General features: G+C 48.6%; 1 protein-coding gene across 1 annotated transcript in view; it reads right to left on the bottom strand.

Annotated features, from left to right (window-relative positions):
• ALOX5 (arachidonate 5-lipoxygenase) overlaps positions 1-17,671 on the bottom strand; it is a 38,396-nt gene extending 20,725 nt beyond the window's left edge. The window contains exons 1-4 of the mRNA XM_035103519.2: positions 17,468-17,671; positions 8,539-8,737; positions 7,108-7,189; positions 599-721 (exon numbers count right to left, since the gene is read on the bottom strand). Of these exons, the coding sequence (XP_034959410.1) occupies positions 599-721; positions 7,108-7,189; positions 8,539-8,737; positions 17,468-17,617 (554 nt within the window). The 5' untranslated portion in view covers positions 17,618-17,671. The remainder of the gene's footprint in view (positions 1-598; positions 722-7,107; positions 7,190-8,538; positions 8,738-17,467) is intronic.
• Between the last annotated feature and the right edge of the window lie 1,942 nt (positions 17,672-19,613).

The raw sequence follows: 19,613 nt of genomic DNA, 5'->3' as shown, positions 1-19,613 counted from the left end.
AAGTGTGCATGCACACGAAAGCTCATACCAAAATAAAAACTTAGTTGGTCTTTAAGGTGCTACTGAAGGAATTTTTCCATTATAAAGAAGTGAACAAGACATCTTTGAAAAAATTATGTGGCTTATTAATGCTTTTAAATAAATAAATACAGCAATAATTGAGACAGTGGTTGGGCAGACAGGCAAAGCCTCCATACAAAAGATTTTTATTTTATTTTTAAAAAAGCAACTGAGACTATATTAGAACTGACTAATTTTACAAATTTAGCTAGATTGTGAGAAACAGAGGCTAGGTAGATAAAATCAGAATATGTTGTTAGTGTTAGTATCATTTTATTAATTATTGGGGTTGTACTGTAAAGGTAATACCGGTATTTAAGAAGTATAGTCATAAGTATTGTATGTTTGTTACCATTGTTTTGATTACTGAAATTTTACGTTCCCGTTCAGATTGTAATCATGTGTTGTTTTGCATCATCATTTAAAGTGTTATGTGATTAAAATACATGTTTAAATTGTGCTTTAATCAATTTTGTTCTTTCCCCCATTCCAATCCAGAATATCGCTACCAAATAATGAGAGCCACCATAATACTCACGCTTTAGTATAATTCAGAACGAAGTCGACTCCTTTCTCGCTGTCAAACTGGATGTTTCGAGGCAATTCCTTGTGAGATTTGGCATCTATGTTCAGGGGAAAGCCTGGGTGCCATTCTGCCCACCTGATTAAAAATAAAAAATAACTCAAAAGGCAGCTTCTCCATTTGAGCTAGGACAGGAAACACAGCCTTGCCATGGTCGCTTCCTCGGTCCAATCCATTTGGCAGCAAGGACAGTGGTGACTCCCCTCCTATCTGCTACTGCCCACCAGATAGCCAGAAATGATCACACAACTTTTAGTTGTTTTCTGCATATATACCTCAGTCAACAACTGGGGTGGTGGTGGTGGTTATGAACTGGGCAAGCTATCGTTGGGTGTGGAATAGAATCTCTGGGTACCTGAGCATGCCTAGACGTGTCTTTTGCTACCAAGCCCAGCCATAATTTGTAGTCTCTGCATATATGTAATACGCAAAAGGCTTTTCATTGCACTCTATTCTCTGGATAAAATGAGAAGAAGATGTATGAATGCCCCCCTTTCAGTTTTTGCAACTAATCGACATTTCTTGGGTCATGAGTGCACCACATTTTCTCTATCTCACTAATGCAGTAGACTAAGCTTTACTTTGATCTAGACCAGAAAACTGATGTAATTGAAACTCATATGAATTTGATTCATTTTTAATCAGAGAATTTCTCCCCCCTTACCACAGGAGCCCAGCGTTTTCAGTAAAATTCCAAACAATCTCTGTGTTGATAAATTGCTGTATTATTGCTGGGACTGGACTTCACAGCCGACTAGTAGAAATTAACACTTGCCTAACGAACTCACCATATATGCAACATGCGGAATGCCCTTGTACTTTATGTAGCAGTTCCATTTGTTTTAAAATGGGAGCCAGAAGTGATGGCTGTGTGTGGCTCGAAGTCTCTATGGAATATACAAGCATTGTCCAAGCATTGTCTGAGAGACATTTTTGAGAGCCACAGCCCTGTAGACATCGGTGTTTCTGTTATACAGTAAAATTAAAGCTAGTTGTCAGGGGACCTCCGTACAGGGAGCCTCCGCCTCTCCTGTTGACCAGAACTTCGCCCAGTGAGAGCAGCAGCAGCAGCGGGTCAGGTGGGGGGAATGAGGAAGTTAGAGGGATGGAGGAGTCAGGGCTCGGCTATACTAGAGAGCCATTGCAACGCCTTGATCAACAGGTGGAGGGGAACAGGCAGCCCCTTCCGGCACCCAAATTAAGGCGCGCCGCCAAACGTCAGGTCGGGAGGAGGCATTTCGGGGTGCCCAAACTCTTATGCTGGGCACGCAACAGGAAACGTCCACTCCCGGATTCTGCGAGTGACTGAGAGGTCATGTTTTCTCCTATCTCGGTGTTATGTACTGAGCTGAATCCTAGAACAATAGGATTCAGAATCAGCGGGAGCTACCCAATCCAACTCCAGGTGGAAGTGAATCCGCAACCTGATTGGCCTGCTGGAGCAGCCAATCAGGCGGCTGGCAGAAGTGAATCTGCTACCTGATTGGCCTGTAGGAGCAGCCAATCAGGCTGCAGGCAGAAGTCAATCCACAATATAATTGGCCCACAGGTGTAGCCCTGAAGTAGCCAATCACGCAAGGCCCATTGTGTAAATAATGTATATAAGCAGATGGTTTTGGGAAAAGAGCCATTCGTCTTCTCTTCTCCTCCTTGATGACTATGAGCTGAATAAAGAGCATGAAATTCACTCTCGACTCCGAGTATATTTCACTGGCGACGAAGGTGGGATCCTGCTGAGCTGACCGCCACCACGCACTGCACCGCAGCACCGCCACCTGCTGCACCGCTGCATCGCACCGGCATCCAGGCTTCAGCTCCAGGACCCAAGGAACCCAGAATGGCAACCGACAGCAGCTTCTCGCCATTCAAACCAGCATCAGGAGACTGGGAAGGGTACGCCGCCCGTTTCAACTTCCTCCTGCAAGCGAAAGAAGTCACCAACGATGCCATGAAGAGGGCGACATTCTTCAGCGTCTGTGGAGAGGAGACGTTTGAAATCGCCCGGGCTCTCCTTGCACCTAGAGATGTCGCTACCGTCTCTTACAAAACAATAATGGAACGGCTGAAGGAGCACTTCTCACCACAGCCCTCGGTGGTAGCTTGCCGAAATGCCTTCTACGCAAAGCGGCAAGCCCCGGGGGAAACCATAACTGGGTTTGTGACCTCCCTCCGCCAAGCCGCCCGGCTATGCAACTTCTCAGAATTGGAGAACATGCTTCGTGACCGCCTCGTCGGTGGCCTGAGGGACGAGATGTTGCAACGACGCCTCTACGCCAAAAAAGACCTCACGTTCCAGATTGCTCTGGAGGAAGCCCTGGCAACCGAAGCCGCCGAGAGGTCAACGCAAGAGGCACGACCGGCCCCGCCATCCCAACCGAGGGTCTACCACGAAGACCTCACCGACGAATCCGAATCTGACAGGGAGGAAGTACACCGAGTACAGCGGCGCACTCAAGCAGCACACACACCACAGCAGCCTCGACGAGAAGGAGGGAACTGTGCAAGCTGCGGGGAGAACCACGAGAGGAGGACCTGTCGTTTCCGCAACGCAGAGTGCAGGCAGTGCAGAAAATTGGGACACATCGCCCGGGTGTGTCGGGCTCGACTCACCCGTCGACAAGCATCAGATGACCGACCCAGGAGCCCCAGGTCACACGGCACCATGCACCAAGGCAACTCGACGGAGATCACGGACTACCAGGTATTCCAGTTGCCCCATCCCAGCACAGAGAAAATTTATATAGAGGTACAGATAGAGGGAGCCCCATGCCGCATGGAGCTGGACACGGGTTCAACTCTATCCATAATCTCGGCCCGAACATTAAGGGAACTGTGCCCTAATGGGGGTCCCAAACTAAGGCCGGCCCCATTCACCCTCCGGGACTTCCAGAAACGTAAGGTCCCTACTATGGGGGTGGGGACCTTCAGGGTGCAATATCGAGGGCGAAAGCAACAATTGGACTTGCTGGTAGTTAAGGGCCCCTACGTTAGCTTACTGGGACTGGCATGGTTTGGACCTCTGGGGCTAGCCGTTACCGGGGTGAACCGCACTAGCTTACAAGTGGACGTGGACGCCATATGCAAAGAGTTTCCAGGGGTTTTCGATGGGGCATTGGGACGATATACAGGACCCCCCATTGCCCTACAGCTAGACCCCGCTGTACGACCCATCAGGCACAAGGCCCGCCGGGTCCCGTTCGCCCTGAAACCCCGCATAGACGAGGAATTGGACCGGCTCGTGGAGCAAGGAGTGCTGGAGCCGGTGCCCAACGCCCCCTGGGAAACTCCAATTGTCACACCCGTCAAGCCTAACGGTTCGGTCCGCATCTGTGCAGACTACAAATGCACCATAAACAAGGCTCTCACGGCCCATGCATACCCAGTGCCAGTGGTCAGCCATGTCCTCGCCACCCTGGCTGGGTCAAAAATCTTTGGCAAACTGGACTTGGCCCAAGCGTATCAACAGTTGCCTGTGGACGAAGCCACAGCAGAGGCTCAGACGATTGTGACGCACAGAGGGGCATTCAGAGTAAAGCGGCTGCAATTTGGCGTTAGCGTGGCACCAGGCATATTCCAGAATCTAATGGACTCACTCCTTAAAGGGATTCCTGGCGTCACCCCCTTCTTCGATGATGTACTGATCGCCGGGCCCACACCAGAGGAATTTGAGGACCGCCTCCTCTCCGTCCTGCACCGTTTCCAGACGGCGGGCCTCAAGGTGAAGCGGGAAAAGTGTTTACTGGGAGTGCCGCAGGTGGACTTTCTGGGATTTAAGGTGGACGCAGAAGGGGTCCATCCAACCGGTGACAAGGTACGGGCCATTTGTGAGGCCCCAGCGCCCAAGAGCAAGCCCGAACTTCAGTCATTCTTGGGACTATTGAACTTTTACCATGCCTTCCTTCCCCATAAGGCAGCGGTAGCGGAGCCCCTACACAGACTCCTAGATAAAAGGGCCCCTTGGGTGTGGGGCCAGCGACAAAGGGCCGCATTCCAGGCAGTCAAGGACTTGCTCGTCTCGAACTCGGTCTTGGCACACTTCGACGAGAGGCTGCCAGTGGTGCTGGCATGCGACGCCTCTCCCTATGGCATCGGCGCTGTCCTGGGACACCAACTCCCGGATGGAAGAGAGGTGCCGGTGGCATACTTCTCCCAGACGCTTGCTGCAGCCGAACGAAACTACTCACAGATTGACAAGGAGGGTCTGGCAATCGTGAAGGGCGTAAAAAAATTCCATGATTTCTTGTACGGGCGGCCCTTTACCATAGTGACTGACCACAAGCCGTTGCTTGGCCTGTTTGCCCCCGAGAAGCAGACCCCCCAAGTGTTGTCTCCACGTGTCCTCAGGTGGTCAATTTTCCTTGCCGGCTACCAGTATGCACTAATCCACCGCCCTGGGAAGGCGATGGGCCACGCAGACGCCCTCAGCAGGCTACCACTACCAGAAACAGGCCCCGACCCAGCGCCTGCGCAAGAGGTTATGACCCTGGAGCTGCTTCCCGACCGACCCATTCAGGCACAAGAAGTTGCGCACCATTCCACAAAAGATAGGGTCATCTCCCAGGTCCTGAACTGGGTGTGGCGAGGATGGCCCAGCAGCAGCCCCGGGCCAGAATTCGCTGGCTACACAAACCGCAAACATGAACTGTCGGCACACAAGGGGTGCCTGTTATGGGGAAGCAGGGTTGTTGTTCCCCAGCCCCTCCGCAAAAGGGTCCTCACAGCCCTACACGAGACACACCCAGGGGTAGTGAGGATGAAGGCCCTTGCCAGGAGTTATGTGTGGTGGCCGGGGATTGACAGAGAGATAGAGGCCTGGGTCCAACACTGCCAGACCTGCCAAGAATCCCGCCCGGATCCCCCAAGGGCCCCAGTCCAGCCCTGGGAGTCCGCCCGACATCCATGGTCACGCTTGCACGTGGACTTCGCTGGCCCCTTCCAGGGAAAAACATTCTTCATAGTGGTGGATTCCTACACCAAATGGCTGGAGGTCGCACTGGTACCATCCACTTCTACGGCGGCAGCCATCCGGGTACTACGTAAGCTGTTTGCGACCCACGGGCTCCCTGACACCCTCGTCTCGGACAATGGAACCGCATTCACGTCAGAGGAGTTCCAGACCTTCACAGCGCAGAACGCCATCCGCCACATCCGCTCAGCACCATTCCACCCTGCCACCAATGGCCAAGCGGAGCGCATGGTGCGGACCACCAAGGACAGCCTCCGCCGCATGACACAAGGGGACTGGGAATACCGCCTTGCCGCATTTCTTCTAGCACAGCACAGCACCCCAAGCACAACGACGGGCCGGAGCCCAGCTGAATTACTAATGGGCCGGCGCCTTGCAACTAGACTGGACCGACTTCACCCCGACAGAGCTCAGGATGAGGTAGTGGTGGGGAAAGGCAGGAACCCCCGGACATTTGTGGCCCAGGACCCAGTGTATGCAAAGAATTTTGGGGCAGGCCCAGCATGGGTACCCGCCACAGTCACCAAGGTGACCGGTCCCGTGTCGTACGAGGTACTAACGGAAGGGGGGCAATGTTGGCGCCGCCACTGCGACCAGCTACGGCGACGATTCCCAGGAGGAACCTGGGAGGAGAGCGGGACAGAGGGGTCCCAAGGGGACAGCAGGGCAGTGAGGCCTGTAGAGCGAGAGGGGTGGGCAGGGGAAGCAGAAGCAGTAGGCACAGAGGGGCGCCCCGAGGCTGGAAGGACACCGGAACCAGAGCTACAACCTAGTGGTTCAGTGGCGCCAGACCAGACAGCCCCGGCACAGCCAGCAGCCTCGGAACATGAGCCAGAACCAGAACCCCTGACCAAGGAACACCCCAGGCCACAACGCACACGGAGGCGGCCAGCAGACCTTGGGGACTACGAATGCAACTTCCCGGGCAGGACTGGAACTTAGAGGGGAGGGGTGTTATGTACTGAGCTGAATCCTAGAACAATAGGATTCAGAATCAGCGGGAGCTACCCAATCCAACTCCAGGTGGAAGTGAATCCGCAACCTGATTGGCCTGCTGGAGCAGCCAATCAGGCGGCTGGCAGAAGTGAATCTGCTACCTGATTGGCCTGTAGGAGCAGCCAATCAGGCTGCAGGCAGAAGTCAATCCACAATATAATTGGCCCACAGGTGTAGCCCTGAAGTAGCCAATCACGCAAGGCCCATTGTGTAAATAATGTATATAAGCAGATGGTTTTGGGAAAAGAGCCATTCGTCTTCTCTTCTCCTCCTTGATGACTATGAGCTGAATAAAGAGCATGAAATTCACTCTCGACTCCGAGTATATTTCACTCTGCACTGCAAATACTATGCACAATAAAACTCTTAAAGACAGAGCAGACTTGGGCGTCTTTACTCAAGAGTAGCCGCAACAGCACCATTACACTAGGTCTCCTTGATCACAACTTCAGGGTACTATAGCAAAATTATAGCGCTAAATAGGAAGTTTTAGGAAACTCACCGATACATCTTCTGACGATCCTCCAGCTCTTTGCGCCTGTGATGCTTAAGGACCTGAGTCTTGTCATCCCCAGAAAGCTTGGCTGTGGAAGATGAATGAGAAGATATGCAGGCTGAAAAATGCACCAATAGCTTTGTACAAAGGGTAAGCACAGTTCTCTCCTTCGTACTAATAAACTAAAAGCCGAGCATGCAGCTCCTTATTTGCCAGTCATAACGAACTTCAAGCTGTCTCATCTTTGCCATTCGCCATGTGTGCACCTTCCTCTCTGCCTATTCTTCCTCTACATGTTCCTTCCTGTCCCAAACTCTTAATCTTCTGGGCTGGGGTGGGCAAGCTTTTTCAGCCAATGGCCACACTTCTTTGGGCTTAATTTGTCAAGGGCCATCACCAGTGATGAGTGGAGACAGCTGAAGGAGGAAACAGATCAGCCTTCTGAAGGTCCAGTTGGTTTGTACAACTATTTCTCCATGCTTCTTGGCAAGGGTTTTTGCTTTGCTTTATTGTCTTGATTTACTGTTTGTCTTCAGATATAAGTGTCACCGGGATGTGGCAGGTGATGTAACACCGCCCCCTCCCCCATCCCAATAATGACTTCTGGAACAGGGCAGAAGATTTAGATATCAGGCCTGTCAGCACTCAGCCACTAAGGCTCTGAAGTATATAAATTTGAGCTTGCTTATGTTATGACCCAGGTGGCGCTGTGGGTTAAACCACTGAGCCTAGGGCTTGCTGATCAGAAGGTCGGCGGTTCGAATCCCTGTGACGGGGTGAGCTCCCGTTGCTTGGTCCCAGCTCCTGCCAACCTAGCAGTTTGAAAGCACATCAAAATGCAAGTAGAGAAATAGGAACCGCTACAGCGGGAAGGTAAACGGCGTTTCCATGTGCTGCTCTGGTTTGCCAGAAGCGGCTTTGTCATGCTGGCCACATGACCTGGAAGCTATACGCCGGCTCCCTCGGCCAATAATGCGAGATGAGCGCGCAACCCCAGAGTCGGTCACGACTGGACCTAATGGTCAGGGGTCCCTTTACCTGTTATGTTATGTTATGTTATGTTATTCTGCTTAAAGTCCATATCACTGTAGTGGTGCATTCTCAACTACTGTTGTTGTTTTTTTAAATTAGCAATGGTTAAAGAATAAATAATATTATTGTAGTTGTGCCTGGTAGAAATGTAATACAGCAGCTATAAACTATTTTCCCTAAGTGCGTACATGTGATCTGGTGGACTACCTATCATAGCAAAGGAGCTACTTAGCAACTTTTCCAGACTGAACAGAACAATCTGAATTACATCTCGGGGGTGATGAGTCATATCTCTTGTCTGGATACCTTGGAGGAATACAACAAATATGTAATGTTAGGAACTAAGTAAAGAGGTTCTCTGGTTTTGCCTAGTGCTCTTAGTCGAGGACACTGCAAAGCACTCACCTCGCCCGTCTCGGAGTACCACCTCTTTGTCATCTGTAATCCATCTGTAGCAAGGGAACTCTAAGTAGTCACCCATGGGTGTTTTCACGGTGACATACTTCAAGTACCAGTCATCAGGAAACCAGTACTTCCGTTTCTCAATTTTTATCAGCTGGATCTCCCCCAGGTCTTCAGTTACTGTCACATCGTAAGTATCAATCTAGAAGAATGAAATGCGGAGGCTCTGAGCTGTTGGGAAACACTGAGTGTCTATGAGTCTAAGGGCAGCCACATCTGAAAGATGTTATTTGATCCTCACCAAACAGCGTAACTACGATAGTTAGGGCCAATCCATGCTATGATGGCTCTTGACATGTCTTTGGTGAGCCCCTGTACCAAGGAGCTCGGTTCACCTGGAACTCTGCACAAGCAGAGAGGTGTGTGTCTATTTTGCTACTGCTCTGAGCCTTGTAGCTCATGTGGGACCCTCCTGTTGCTGGACTGCCAACTCCAGCCAGGAAAGGCGATGGAAAGGAATGCTGTGAGCTCTAGTCTGACAACATCTGGAGAGCACTACATTGGCTGCCTACGCTAGGCTTCCTCAACCTCGGCCCTCCAGATGTTTTGAGACTACAATTCCCATCATCCCTGACCACTGGTCCTGCTAGCTGGGGATCATGGGAGCTGTAGGCCAAAAACATCTGGAGGGCCGAGGTTGAGGAAGCCTGCAAAATTACAGAGAAACCCACAGTGGATTGAGCCAAATCTCCACCCATTGCAGCTGTCACATATGTGATTCAACTTACACATGGCCCACAAAATGAGTGCAAGCTTAATGAGTCCCTGGAACCTCTCCTGCCTCCAATACAAACATTGAGGAGTCCAGCTGTTGTCAAGGCCGCTGCCTTAAGGAAAAACTATGTGACTGGGGCTGCTTTCCCTTGTGCGCAACATTTTCACCTGATCGGCTCTTGGGTTTGATCCTGCTTTCAAGGAGGGGAAGACAGCCAGAACTACCACTGATATCAGAATATTCCCACATAAAAACAGAGTCACATGAATGTCTCAAAGGCACTTTTAGTGATAATTGCAAAAACGCTTGTGGGTACTGCAACCGCATGGCAAATGCATTCCTGGACGACAGTGCCTGCAGATTGGAGAGTTTTCTTTATTTATCCCTGAAGATGAACTACCAACTGCTGCTTTAAACCATCAGCCTTAACTGACAGTTCTTTTATTAACCAAGGCCTGCTTCCTTTTGTCTGGTGATTAGCCGATAATAAAGATAATTCTGTGAGGTAAAGCTTTCATGGCAACAAGTATGGGTGGCCCTCTTACTGTGGAAAATAATGAAGATAGCTGTAAGGGGGAGGGATTATAGAGAACCCCCCCCTCATCAGAAGCAGCCCATCTCCAAGCAGTCATGAGAGTGAGGGGTCTGAAGGGGTGAGTCAGGAAACGGAGAGGGAGTGCCAGGGCTCTGGCAACAACCAAGAGCCCCTGCTCCCTAGGCAGGAAGAGAGGGAGGCGGAAAGAATGGACAGGAATAGGTCAGACAGAAGACCCTTCCCCCTCGACACCAGAATTGAGGAGGAGGAGGAGGAAAGGGAGGCTCTTCTCAGTTCCGAGGCTTTTATGCTGGTCCCGAACGCGGAAGGGAGTAGTGCAGGAATCTGACTTGAGCGGGTAGACATGAAATGAGCAATCCGTTACACTGCAAATAATGTGCACCAATGAAAGACAAGCATGTGGACAGTCGTTACTCAAGAGTAGTCACAACAAACCCTGACAATAGCTATGCAAATACTATGGATCAAAGATGAATCCAGCTGGTCAAAATATACTACCTGAAACTAGGTTTTCCTGCTGAGAACATAAAACACAAAGTGTATATTACCTCTGATATGATGAGGGATAGCTTACAGTTTCATTCCCTGTAAAGCTCAATCGCCCTGTGATCACAGTACTTTGTTTATATGCAAACGGTCATGGATTAATCATTGATCTAAGAATCCCAACAATGGTGCAATTGTTACCAGTAGCTTCCCAGCATGGCGTGGTGTGGGGAGTCATGTAATACCAAACTATACCAAATTACCTTCACTGTAATGTTATGTTTCCACCTCCCTTAGGAGACTATCGTACTCCTGGTATTTCGAAAACACTTATCAGTTAACTAGGCACTGTTCTGAAAGGAGCTACTCCCAACAAAACGTTTTCAATCAAAAAGACTTCAGAAAATGTATTTCTTGAAATGAAGGTGGAATATAGATATAGTGCAAATCTACATCATCAAACAATATTTACACGTTAGCAAGATAAGGTAAGAAAGTGTGGATGAAGCCACAATTTACTGATTGTCACAAGTAAATAATATTTCAAAAGTTTTCTTAAACTTTTACCCATAATGATATGTTTGACATGTCCCACAGACACACAGCAATAATGAGTTTCCTAACCTAAAAGCCAAGGAGGCTCTGATGGACCGAATCTGATGTCTGTATAAACATCTCTATATTTATAGATTTTTGACAGGTTGATAAATCAGACTCAACAAAGAAAACATTATATACCAATGCATTATATTGTAAATCTCAGGCCTGCTCTCTGAATAATATTTTATTCAGCATCTCTCCTGCCCCCCTGCAAAAGAAGTTTTCTTTTAAGTTTCAAAATAAGGTAAGTGACCTTTAGGTCATGGTTGAGTTCCTTCCTTTGACATCTGCCATTATTTTTGAGTTAGTGCAGGCATAGGCAAACTCGGCCCTCCAGATGTTTTGAGACCACAATTCCCATCATCCCTAACCACTGGTCCTGTTAGCTAGGGATGATGGGAGTTGTAGTTCCAAAACATCTGGAGGGCGAGTTTGCCAATGCCTGAGTTAGTGGAACAATGAACTACCTGACATTCTATTGCAGGCATCCCCAAACTTCGCCCCCCCAGATGTTTTTGACTACAATTCCCATCTTCCCTGACCATTGGTCCTGCTAGCTAGGGATCATGGGAGTTGTAGGCCAAAACATCTGGAGGGCCGCAGTTTGGGGATGCCTGTTCTATTGATACCCCAAAATATTCCCTCTCATGCATTTATGTCAAACACTGAAAACCAAGCCACACACACCTGCCCCACAGGATCATATGTGACATCAGGTGTGCTGCAGGTGAAGAAGACAGCTGCACAGATATAGGATGGTGGACACCTGGCTTACTAGCAGTACATGTGAAAAGGATCTAAAGGTCTTGGTGGACCAAAAACGTAACATGAGTCCACTGTGTGATGCAGCAGCAAAAAAGCTAGGGATATTCTAGGCTGCATCAACAGAAGTCTAGTGTCCAGATCAAGGGAAGTAATAGTACCGCTCTATTCTGCCCTGGTCAGACCACACCTGGAATCCTGTGACCAGTTCTGAGCACCACAGTTGAAGAAGGATATTGACAAGCTGGAACCTGTGCAAACGAGGGCAACCAAGATGATCAAGGGTCTGGAAACCAAGTCTTATGAGCATCATATTATGTGCATCATATACTCCCCTCAGCTCACTGTTGCCTTTGGACTGGGGAACAGTTCTGACACTGGCAGAAATTTGCTTAAGCTAAAAACAAAGTGAAATGGGCAGAGCAGAGGTTTAAAAAATAATGACATTGAATCGAGCTAAGTATATTCCATCTTTTAAACATACACTATTTTGAGGCACAGGTAACAACAACATAGATAGGTTGTCCTACAAGAATTTTACAAGCGTCAGGAAAGCATACAAAGCCACAATAAGAATGAGCAAAAAGTTCCAGGACTACAATTAATTTATTTTCCTGTACACTTGAAAGGCAGAAATAAATGGGATGATTGGTATGAATAAGGAAGGACCTCAGAACAATAACAGGATTATCACTCTTGCCGACTTCACTTCTGAAACTCTTATTTTCACATTCTGAAACTCTTATTTTCACATTAAGGCCTTCTGTCTCGCAATAAACTTCCAATGTAGGATGTGATACTATATGGTTTCTAATTTTAATAATATTCCCTTTGGTGCTTAATTTTGGAATGGATCTGGTTGTAATGATGACAGAACACTTGCCATTCAAAAACATTCACTAATGCTATCTGGGTTTATGATTTTTTTTGGGGGGGGGGCAAAGAACGGAAGCTGGTCCATTGGTCCATTGGACTCACCTGCATACCAAAGTGAGTATGTTATTCCTCCAGAAACAATTCTTGCCCTGTGAATATAACACTGTAACGTGGCAGAGATATTAGATATTAATGGTCACAGAGTGAGGAATAGATCTTTGGATCTCTTTTTGCTGCAATAAGCAAAAAGTCCTGCAACAACTATTTTTTTAAGTTTCAAAGTAACTCCCTGGGAAGGATAGTAAACTAGATGAGATGCGGAACTAAGACATTATGCAACATTATTTGTGAAAGAATCTATACAGGAACAAGAACAAAAGCTGACATTAAGAAGCAGAACTAAGTCTGAAGACATGTGTCCACGGGATGGACTTCCAGCACGCCTGTTCCAGAAGGGGAGCCATGCTGATCTTTCTTTCTTTCTTTCTTTCTTTCTATTGTCTTTTAATGATTTAGTCCCGCATGACCCCACTATTCTGACTTTTCCAATCAAACCACATATACCTACAGTGGAGTCTAGTACACTCTAGGTATCCTTCTAGTTATGATCAGAATTAGGTTTACAAGTAAATTTCCCTTTCAGACTTTCCATATCTGCTGCTCTTATCGAGGGTTTGGCATGCAGCAGCTCATAAGGCTTGTTCTGCTCTCGAAAGGACCCACCACAAATTTGAATGACTTCAGAGGAAGCAAGAGCTGTGGTGATGGAACCCAAAGAGTCTATGCAAAAGAGGAAACCAAGGATGACACTGCGGGAAGCAAGAGGCTACCTTGCCTTATGTGTGCATGCACCGAACTGGGTCTTTGACCCAAGTGGAATGAAGTCTGGTTTTGCCCCTGGGGAAAGAAGCTCTTAGGATGGAGGAGGTGTGCAGAATGCCTCCTTTGTGATCAGCAGAAAAGTGGGAAAAGGAAGTCACCCCCCCTCTCTTTCCCTACCAGATATTTCCTGACGCAACACACAGATGTTGTGTGGTAGACGTGCCCGCTGTGCCTCAGAGGCTCTGTCAGCCACAGAGAGCCTGAGGGGAGCAACTCCTAGGCAGCTCTTCCCCCTCAAGGGGATCCTGCTCATTGTATCCCACCAGACCTAGAGCATAAAGAGCCCTTGGGAGGAGGATGCTCACCCAACCACAGACTCTCTTTGGAAAGCCCCCCCCCCTCTTAAAATAAACAGCAAACCCCTTCCTGGCCCCACCCTTCTTGCAACCCTCAGCTGACAGGCGGGTCTGTTTCATGAACTGTCTCTTTAATGAGAGAAGGTGGCAAGGGAGGGAAGGGAGATTGGGGGGGGAGAGGAGATGACAAGTATCCCTTCCCCTCCCCATCTCTTTCAGTAAATTTTTATAGTGACAGCAGCCTCCTCTGAGAGAGATCACAAGAAGATCTCCCAGACAGAAGTCCTAGCCAGGCAGACTCAGTTTCATTCATGTAATCAAGGGGGAGATATTGGATGGGATGATTATTATTATTTTTTACTCCCCCACCCTCTTCCTTGGGGAAGGGAGAGAAATACCCCATCAGCAGCTCATTTTGTTTCAGTGTGTTCAGAGATGCTTTCTCTGGAAATGTTTATTTAAGGAGAGTTTTACACAAATCAGCAGCTCTTTGTTTTTTTATTTTTTTTAGAAAAACAGCATCGTAGCAATAATGAATTATGGTGCTGGAGGAGACTCTTGAGAGTCCCATGGACTGCAAGAAGATCAAACCTATCCATTCTGAAGGAAATCAGCCCTGAGTGCTCACTGGAAGGACAGATCCTGAAGCTGAGGCTCCAATACTTTGGCCACCTCATGAGAAGAGAAGACTCCCTGGGAAAGACCCTGATGTTGGGAAAGATGGAGGGCACAAGGAGAAGGGGACAACAGAGGACGAGGTGGTTGGACAGTGTTCTTGAAGCTACGAACATGAGTTTGACCAAACTGTGGGAGGCAGTGCAAGACAGGAGTGCCTGGCGTGCTATGGTCCATGGGGTCACGAAGAGTCGGACACAACTAAACGACTAAACAACAAAGCAATAATAAAATGAGTTGAAAGTTCAGCATGTTAATGAGTGGGCTTGTTTTGTTTACTTAGAAAAGCGAAACTGCTTGGTCAAATGGATCTAAGGATGTGATTGATATGTCGTAATAATAATAATAATAATAATAATAATAATAATAATAATAATAATTTATTATTTATACCCCGCCCATCTGGCCAGGTTCCCCCAGCCACTCTGGGCGGCTTCCAACAAAATATTAAAATACAGAAATTCATCAAACATTAAAAGCTTCCCTAAACAGGGCTGCCTTGAGATGTCGTATACAGTATAGTTACATATTCTTCCCCCTACCACACACCCCAAAAGAGCAGTAGAGAGGTGAATGAAATTCTACAACTGATGAGGGGGTTTCCATTACATTTTCCACTTCTATGCCGTCCTCATCAAACAGCTTTCCCTCTCTCACAACCGTTTATCACTCCCATCAGCCAATCACCCATTCCCACCACCCTTCTGAGTAATACCCCTCGCCACCCTCTCACTATATATAAGCGTCTGGTGACTTCTGTTTCAGTGTATCTGAAGAAGTGTGCATGCACACGAAAGCTCACACCAATAACAAACTTAGTTGGTCTCTAAGGTGCTACTGGAAGGAATTTTTTTGTTTCCACCGTTTTCACAATACTTTAAAAAAAAGGGGGGGAATAAATAGCATGACACGAGTTATTAGCCTTACAATGTTGAGACTTTGTTAGTAGATTTCTAGTACAGGTTTGTAAAGAGGTCCAAAGTGAAAAAGAATAGCTTTCTCCCATGACAACCTAGAAAGCAAATATTCAAGATGCACTTTGGCTCCTCACGAGACTTTCCTGCATATCACATCACAACCAGGGCTATTGTAAATATACATTTTGTAGATGGGAAGAAAAACAGCATGTAAACAGCAACAAGGGGAATACCGGCACCGTTTTTTCCAGGAAAAAAAAGGGCTGATGACCCTGAACAATTTGGCGTCATCATCAAACTTGGCTACGTCACTGTGCACCCACCCCTAACGCTAGATGGTTTATGAACAAGTCCCAACGCGGATCCTTGCGGGGTTCCACGCTTCATATCCCTTCGTTGGATGAATTGTCCATTCATTCCTACTCTTTGCATCCGGTCTCATAACCGGTTACTGATCCGCAAAAGGACGTCTCTTATTCCATGACTGCTGAGCTTACTCAGGAGTCTTTGGCGAGGCACTTTGTGCTGCAAAGTGAGAGGAGGATGCTCTTTGCAGAACCAGCCACTGCTCTTTCAGGATAACACATGTCCCCCTCTGTTTCTTTCAGTAGTTAGTATGGCAGAATCAATCAGACAAAAGAGATGGCTGTAAGACAGAGGGGGGTCCACGGATCCTTATCAGGATGGGCCAAATCTGACAGGTGAGGGGTGTTCATCTGAAAATCATTGGTGTCATTATGATATTGCATGATTGACAGGTAGGTTACCCCCCTTTGGCAAAACTATTTTTTTCCTCTTTGCCCTCCCTCCGCTTCCCTTTGATCCCCACTGTGGGAAGAGTGAAAAAGAAGCCTGTATTTCCCAAACTTTCCTTGGCTTCATGCGCCAGTTCCCTGGGCAGAACCAGTGGCATCAGCTGATGGAGGTGATCGTGGGCCAAATTGGACTTCCTGTTCTCAGGCGCGCCTGCCGCTGCTTCTGATAGCTTACTTTCCGCTCTCTCCCTGCTCATTCGCACGCTCTCTTTGGGTGGGATGGTACCGGTATATAGGATTGCGCCCTGCGACCTCCTGGCCTCACCCTGAACGAGCAGGTGGAAGCTGTGGCTTTTCTTCAACAGAGTCTCTGCTTACGTTCCCTGCCCTTCTCTCTGGGTGGCCCCAGGAGCTGCACCACCCACAAATGGGATGTAAACGGAGGGAAAGCGCCCTTTAGGAGCTATCTGATTCTGCTCCCTTGCACACCTCCAGCCTCTGAGGTTTTTGGGGTCTGCGCCCAGCTGCAGTGTCTGAAAAAAGACGGCTGCTATTATCTGTGTGCTGTACTGCTGTTAAGAGAAAGAGGGTGCAGCAGGCAGAGGGAGCAGGTCGTCCTGCAAAGCAACCCCAAAGTCTCCTTCTCCCCACCGCGCCCCTGGATAACAGGCAGAGGGAGGCTCCTCTGTGGCTCAGCGGCACGCTCAAGGCTCAGCGGAACCCCTGCCCGACAGGCAGAGGCAGTTGCGGCTCGCTGTCCTTGCAGGTATCGTTAAGTTGCCCTCCTTCGTGGGCACAAGGAAGCTGAAGCTGCCCGGTGACACTCGTGGGCAGAGGAGGTTGCGTGGTTGTGTATGGTGGCAGGCAAAGGACGCAGTCAGAGAGCAGCCACCCCATGAGCCCAACCTAGACAGTCCCCCCTAGTCTGAGCCAGAGCGACCACAGCCCTTCTCGACTAGGCAGAAGGCCGCTTCTTAAGCTCCCTGCAGCTGGTCCGTGCCAGTGCCGCCCGCCACGTCCAAGATGCTGCGCCGGGACCAAACAGTGAGCCGGAGGGGTGGATGGATGCGAGGCATGCAGGACCGGCGTTAAAGGGAAGCGAAGCGGGCAGAAGTTTCCATTGTCCGTAGGAAGCCACAAAATGGGGAACCCGTTTGCTAGACGGGGAGAAACAGGGGGGGGAGAGAGAAGCCCCCAGTCTCGATGCCTCTCTGTCGAAGGAAGGCGCTCTCTCTGCACCGGGGCAGGCGGAGAGGTGAGATGGTTTCTGAGCCTGAGCAGAGCGCGGGCTGCCGAAGCGCTCCACCCGCCCCTGTCCCGTCCCGTCCCGCCCGCGCCCCTCCCTTACTCACCGCGCCGCGCTCGAAGTCATCGTAGAAGGGCTTGTCGAGCAGGTGCCTCTCGCTCGTGCCGCCCGAGCCCACCAGGCTCAGGTAGACGTAGTCGTCGGTGCCCGCGAACCACTGGCTGCCCGTCGCCACCGTCACCGAGTAGGACGGCATGGCTGCGCGGAGGCGCAGAGGCAGCAGAGCAGAAGTCGCGGGGCTGCGCGCAGGCACAAGGAGGAGGCGCCGCCCCGGCGGGGAGAAGAGGAGGAGGAGGGCCCGTTCCGAGGGGAGGCGCTGTCGCGGCCTCCGCAGAGGAGGCGCCCCGCCGTCGGGGGCCGCTTCAGGCGCTGCCTCTCCTCCAGCTGAAGGGCCGCGGACTCCCCGTCCAAGGACTCCTCCGGCAGGAACTTGGCGGACTTGTTTCTCTGCTGGTGCTCTAGCAGAGCATCTTTGAATCCTTCTTCCAACTTAGCCCACCAAGACCAAGCAAGCAGTCTTTCTGGACTGGGGGAGCGGGGTTTGGGATTCCACTGCAGAAGTTTCTAAATCTAGACGAGAACTCACAGAGGAAGGAAGCCACAGCAAACAGACACGGAGGTTGGGAGGCCTAAGCTGGTGTGAATGCTGCTGTGGAATTGCCTAGTTACGCTTTATATCTCTATATAAGATCTAGATCCTAGTTATGGTTTATATCTCCAGTTCCGTCTAAGTCTTGTTTTGCATCCTCCGGTGCAAATATATTCAAATTATATAGGCTACGTCAGCCTCTATGACTCACTGCCTTGTGCTTTGCTTTTCGTTTGTAAAGGGAGATTTAAAGTATATTCCAAATTGGTTCTATGATCCCCCCACAGCACACAACATACAAAATAATGCAAATACTTTGTTCTTGGGTGGTTGGTGGAGCTCCTCAATATACCCCCTTGGTTTTCCTTGACATCTGACATAACAAATATAATGGGAGAAGTTCTACTGTGGCTCCTTGATCAGAGGAGCCTCTCTCCTCCCCTCCTCCTTGAGAGGACAATTAAGACAAGGGAGAGGTGAAATGCCTCAGAAAAAATAGGGGGGTGGGAGAGAGAAATTGGTAGGGGTGGGATTGAATGAGATAGGTAACTGGTTAGATAAGTATCATAATACATAAGACCAGGAATTAAGAACTACATTCAACTCATGGATAATGAAATAAGGATTTCAAGCCAGGAGAAGTGAGGTTACAGGGAACCAGGCAGAGGGCCTTCTCGGTAATGGCACCCGCCCTGTGGAACGCCCTCCCATCAGATGTCAAGGCAATAAGCAACTATCCTTTTAAAAGACACCTGAAGGCAGCCCTGTTTAGGGTAGTTTTAAATGTTTAATGCTGTATTGTGTTTTTAATTTTCGATTGGGAGCCGCCCAGTGTGGCTGGGGAAACCCAGCCAGATGGGCGGGGTATAAATTATTATTATTATTAACATTAAAGGGCTGGGGTCGATTATGAAAAGAATAGAAACATAAATAGCAGATAAACAGCCAAAGCTGGGGGGGAATGTGGAATAAACGCACTTTGAAAATATTGTCTATGAGGATAAAAGAAAATTATAAATTAGTTTGGAGATGGTATTTAGTACCAGTCAGATTAAATCAAATAAAAAAGGAATATTCAGTGTTATGTTGGAGGGGATGCCAGGAAACAGGGAATCATATTCACATGTGGTGGGGTTGTAAAGATGTACAATTTTTTTTGGGGGGGGGAAAGGGTGTTAAAGGAGATACATGTTACAGAAATCACTGGGTTAAAGCTGACCGAAAGTCCAGAGGTAGCATTATTATCAATTTACGATGGGGTGGTGGACGGTTCACAGGTTACGAAGGACCTGCTCACAAATTTATTGACAGCTGTGTGAGTTATTATAGCTAGGAAGTGGAAGCGGCATGGTGAATACAAAATAGAAGAATGGTATAAAGAGGTGTGGGATATACGGTAGCTATTTAATTAACATGTGCTATTAAGGTAAGGTGGGGAACACGCAGGAAATGGACTGTTAAAATGGAAAGGAGTCAAACCATTGCCAAGAAGTGTTGAAATATTGGGAGGTTGGATAGTTACAATGGAATGGTCTTGGGAGTAGGGTGCACATTTGTATTCTTATTTATTTATTATAATTACTTTGTCAAAATAATTTTTTTT

Source organism: Zootoca vivipara, chromosome 8, assembly GCF_963506605.1.
Source record: "Zootoca vivipara chromosome 8, rZooViv1.1, whole genome shotgun sequence".
Lineage (NCBI taxonomy): Eukaryota > Metazoa > Chordata > Lepidosauria > Squamata > Lacertidae > Zootoca > Zootoca vivipara.
Note: the sequence above shows the minus strand (reverse complement) of the source record. Positions and strands in the feature narration are given on the sequence as shown.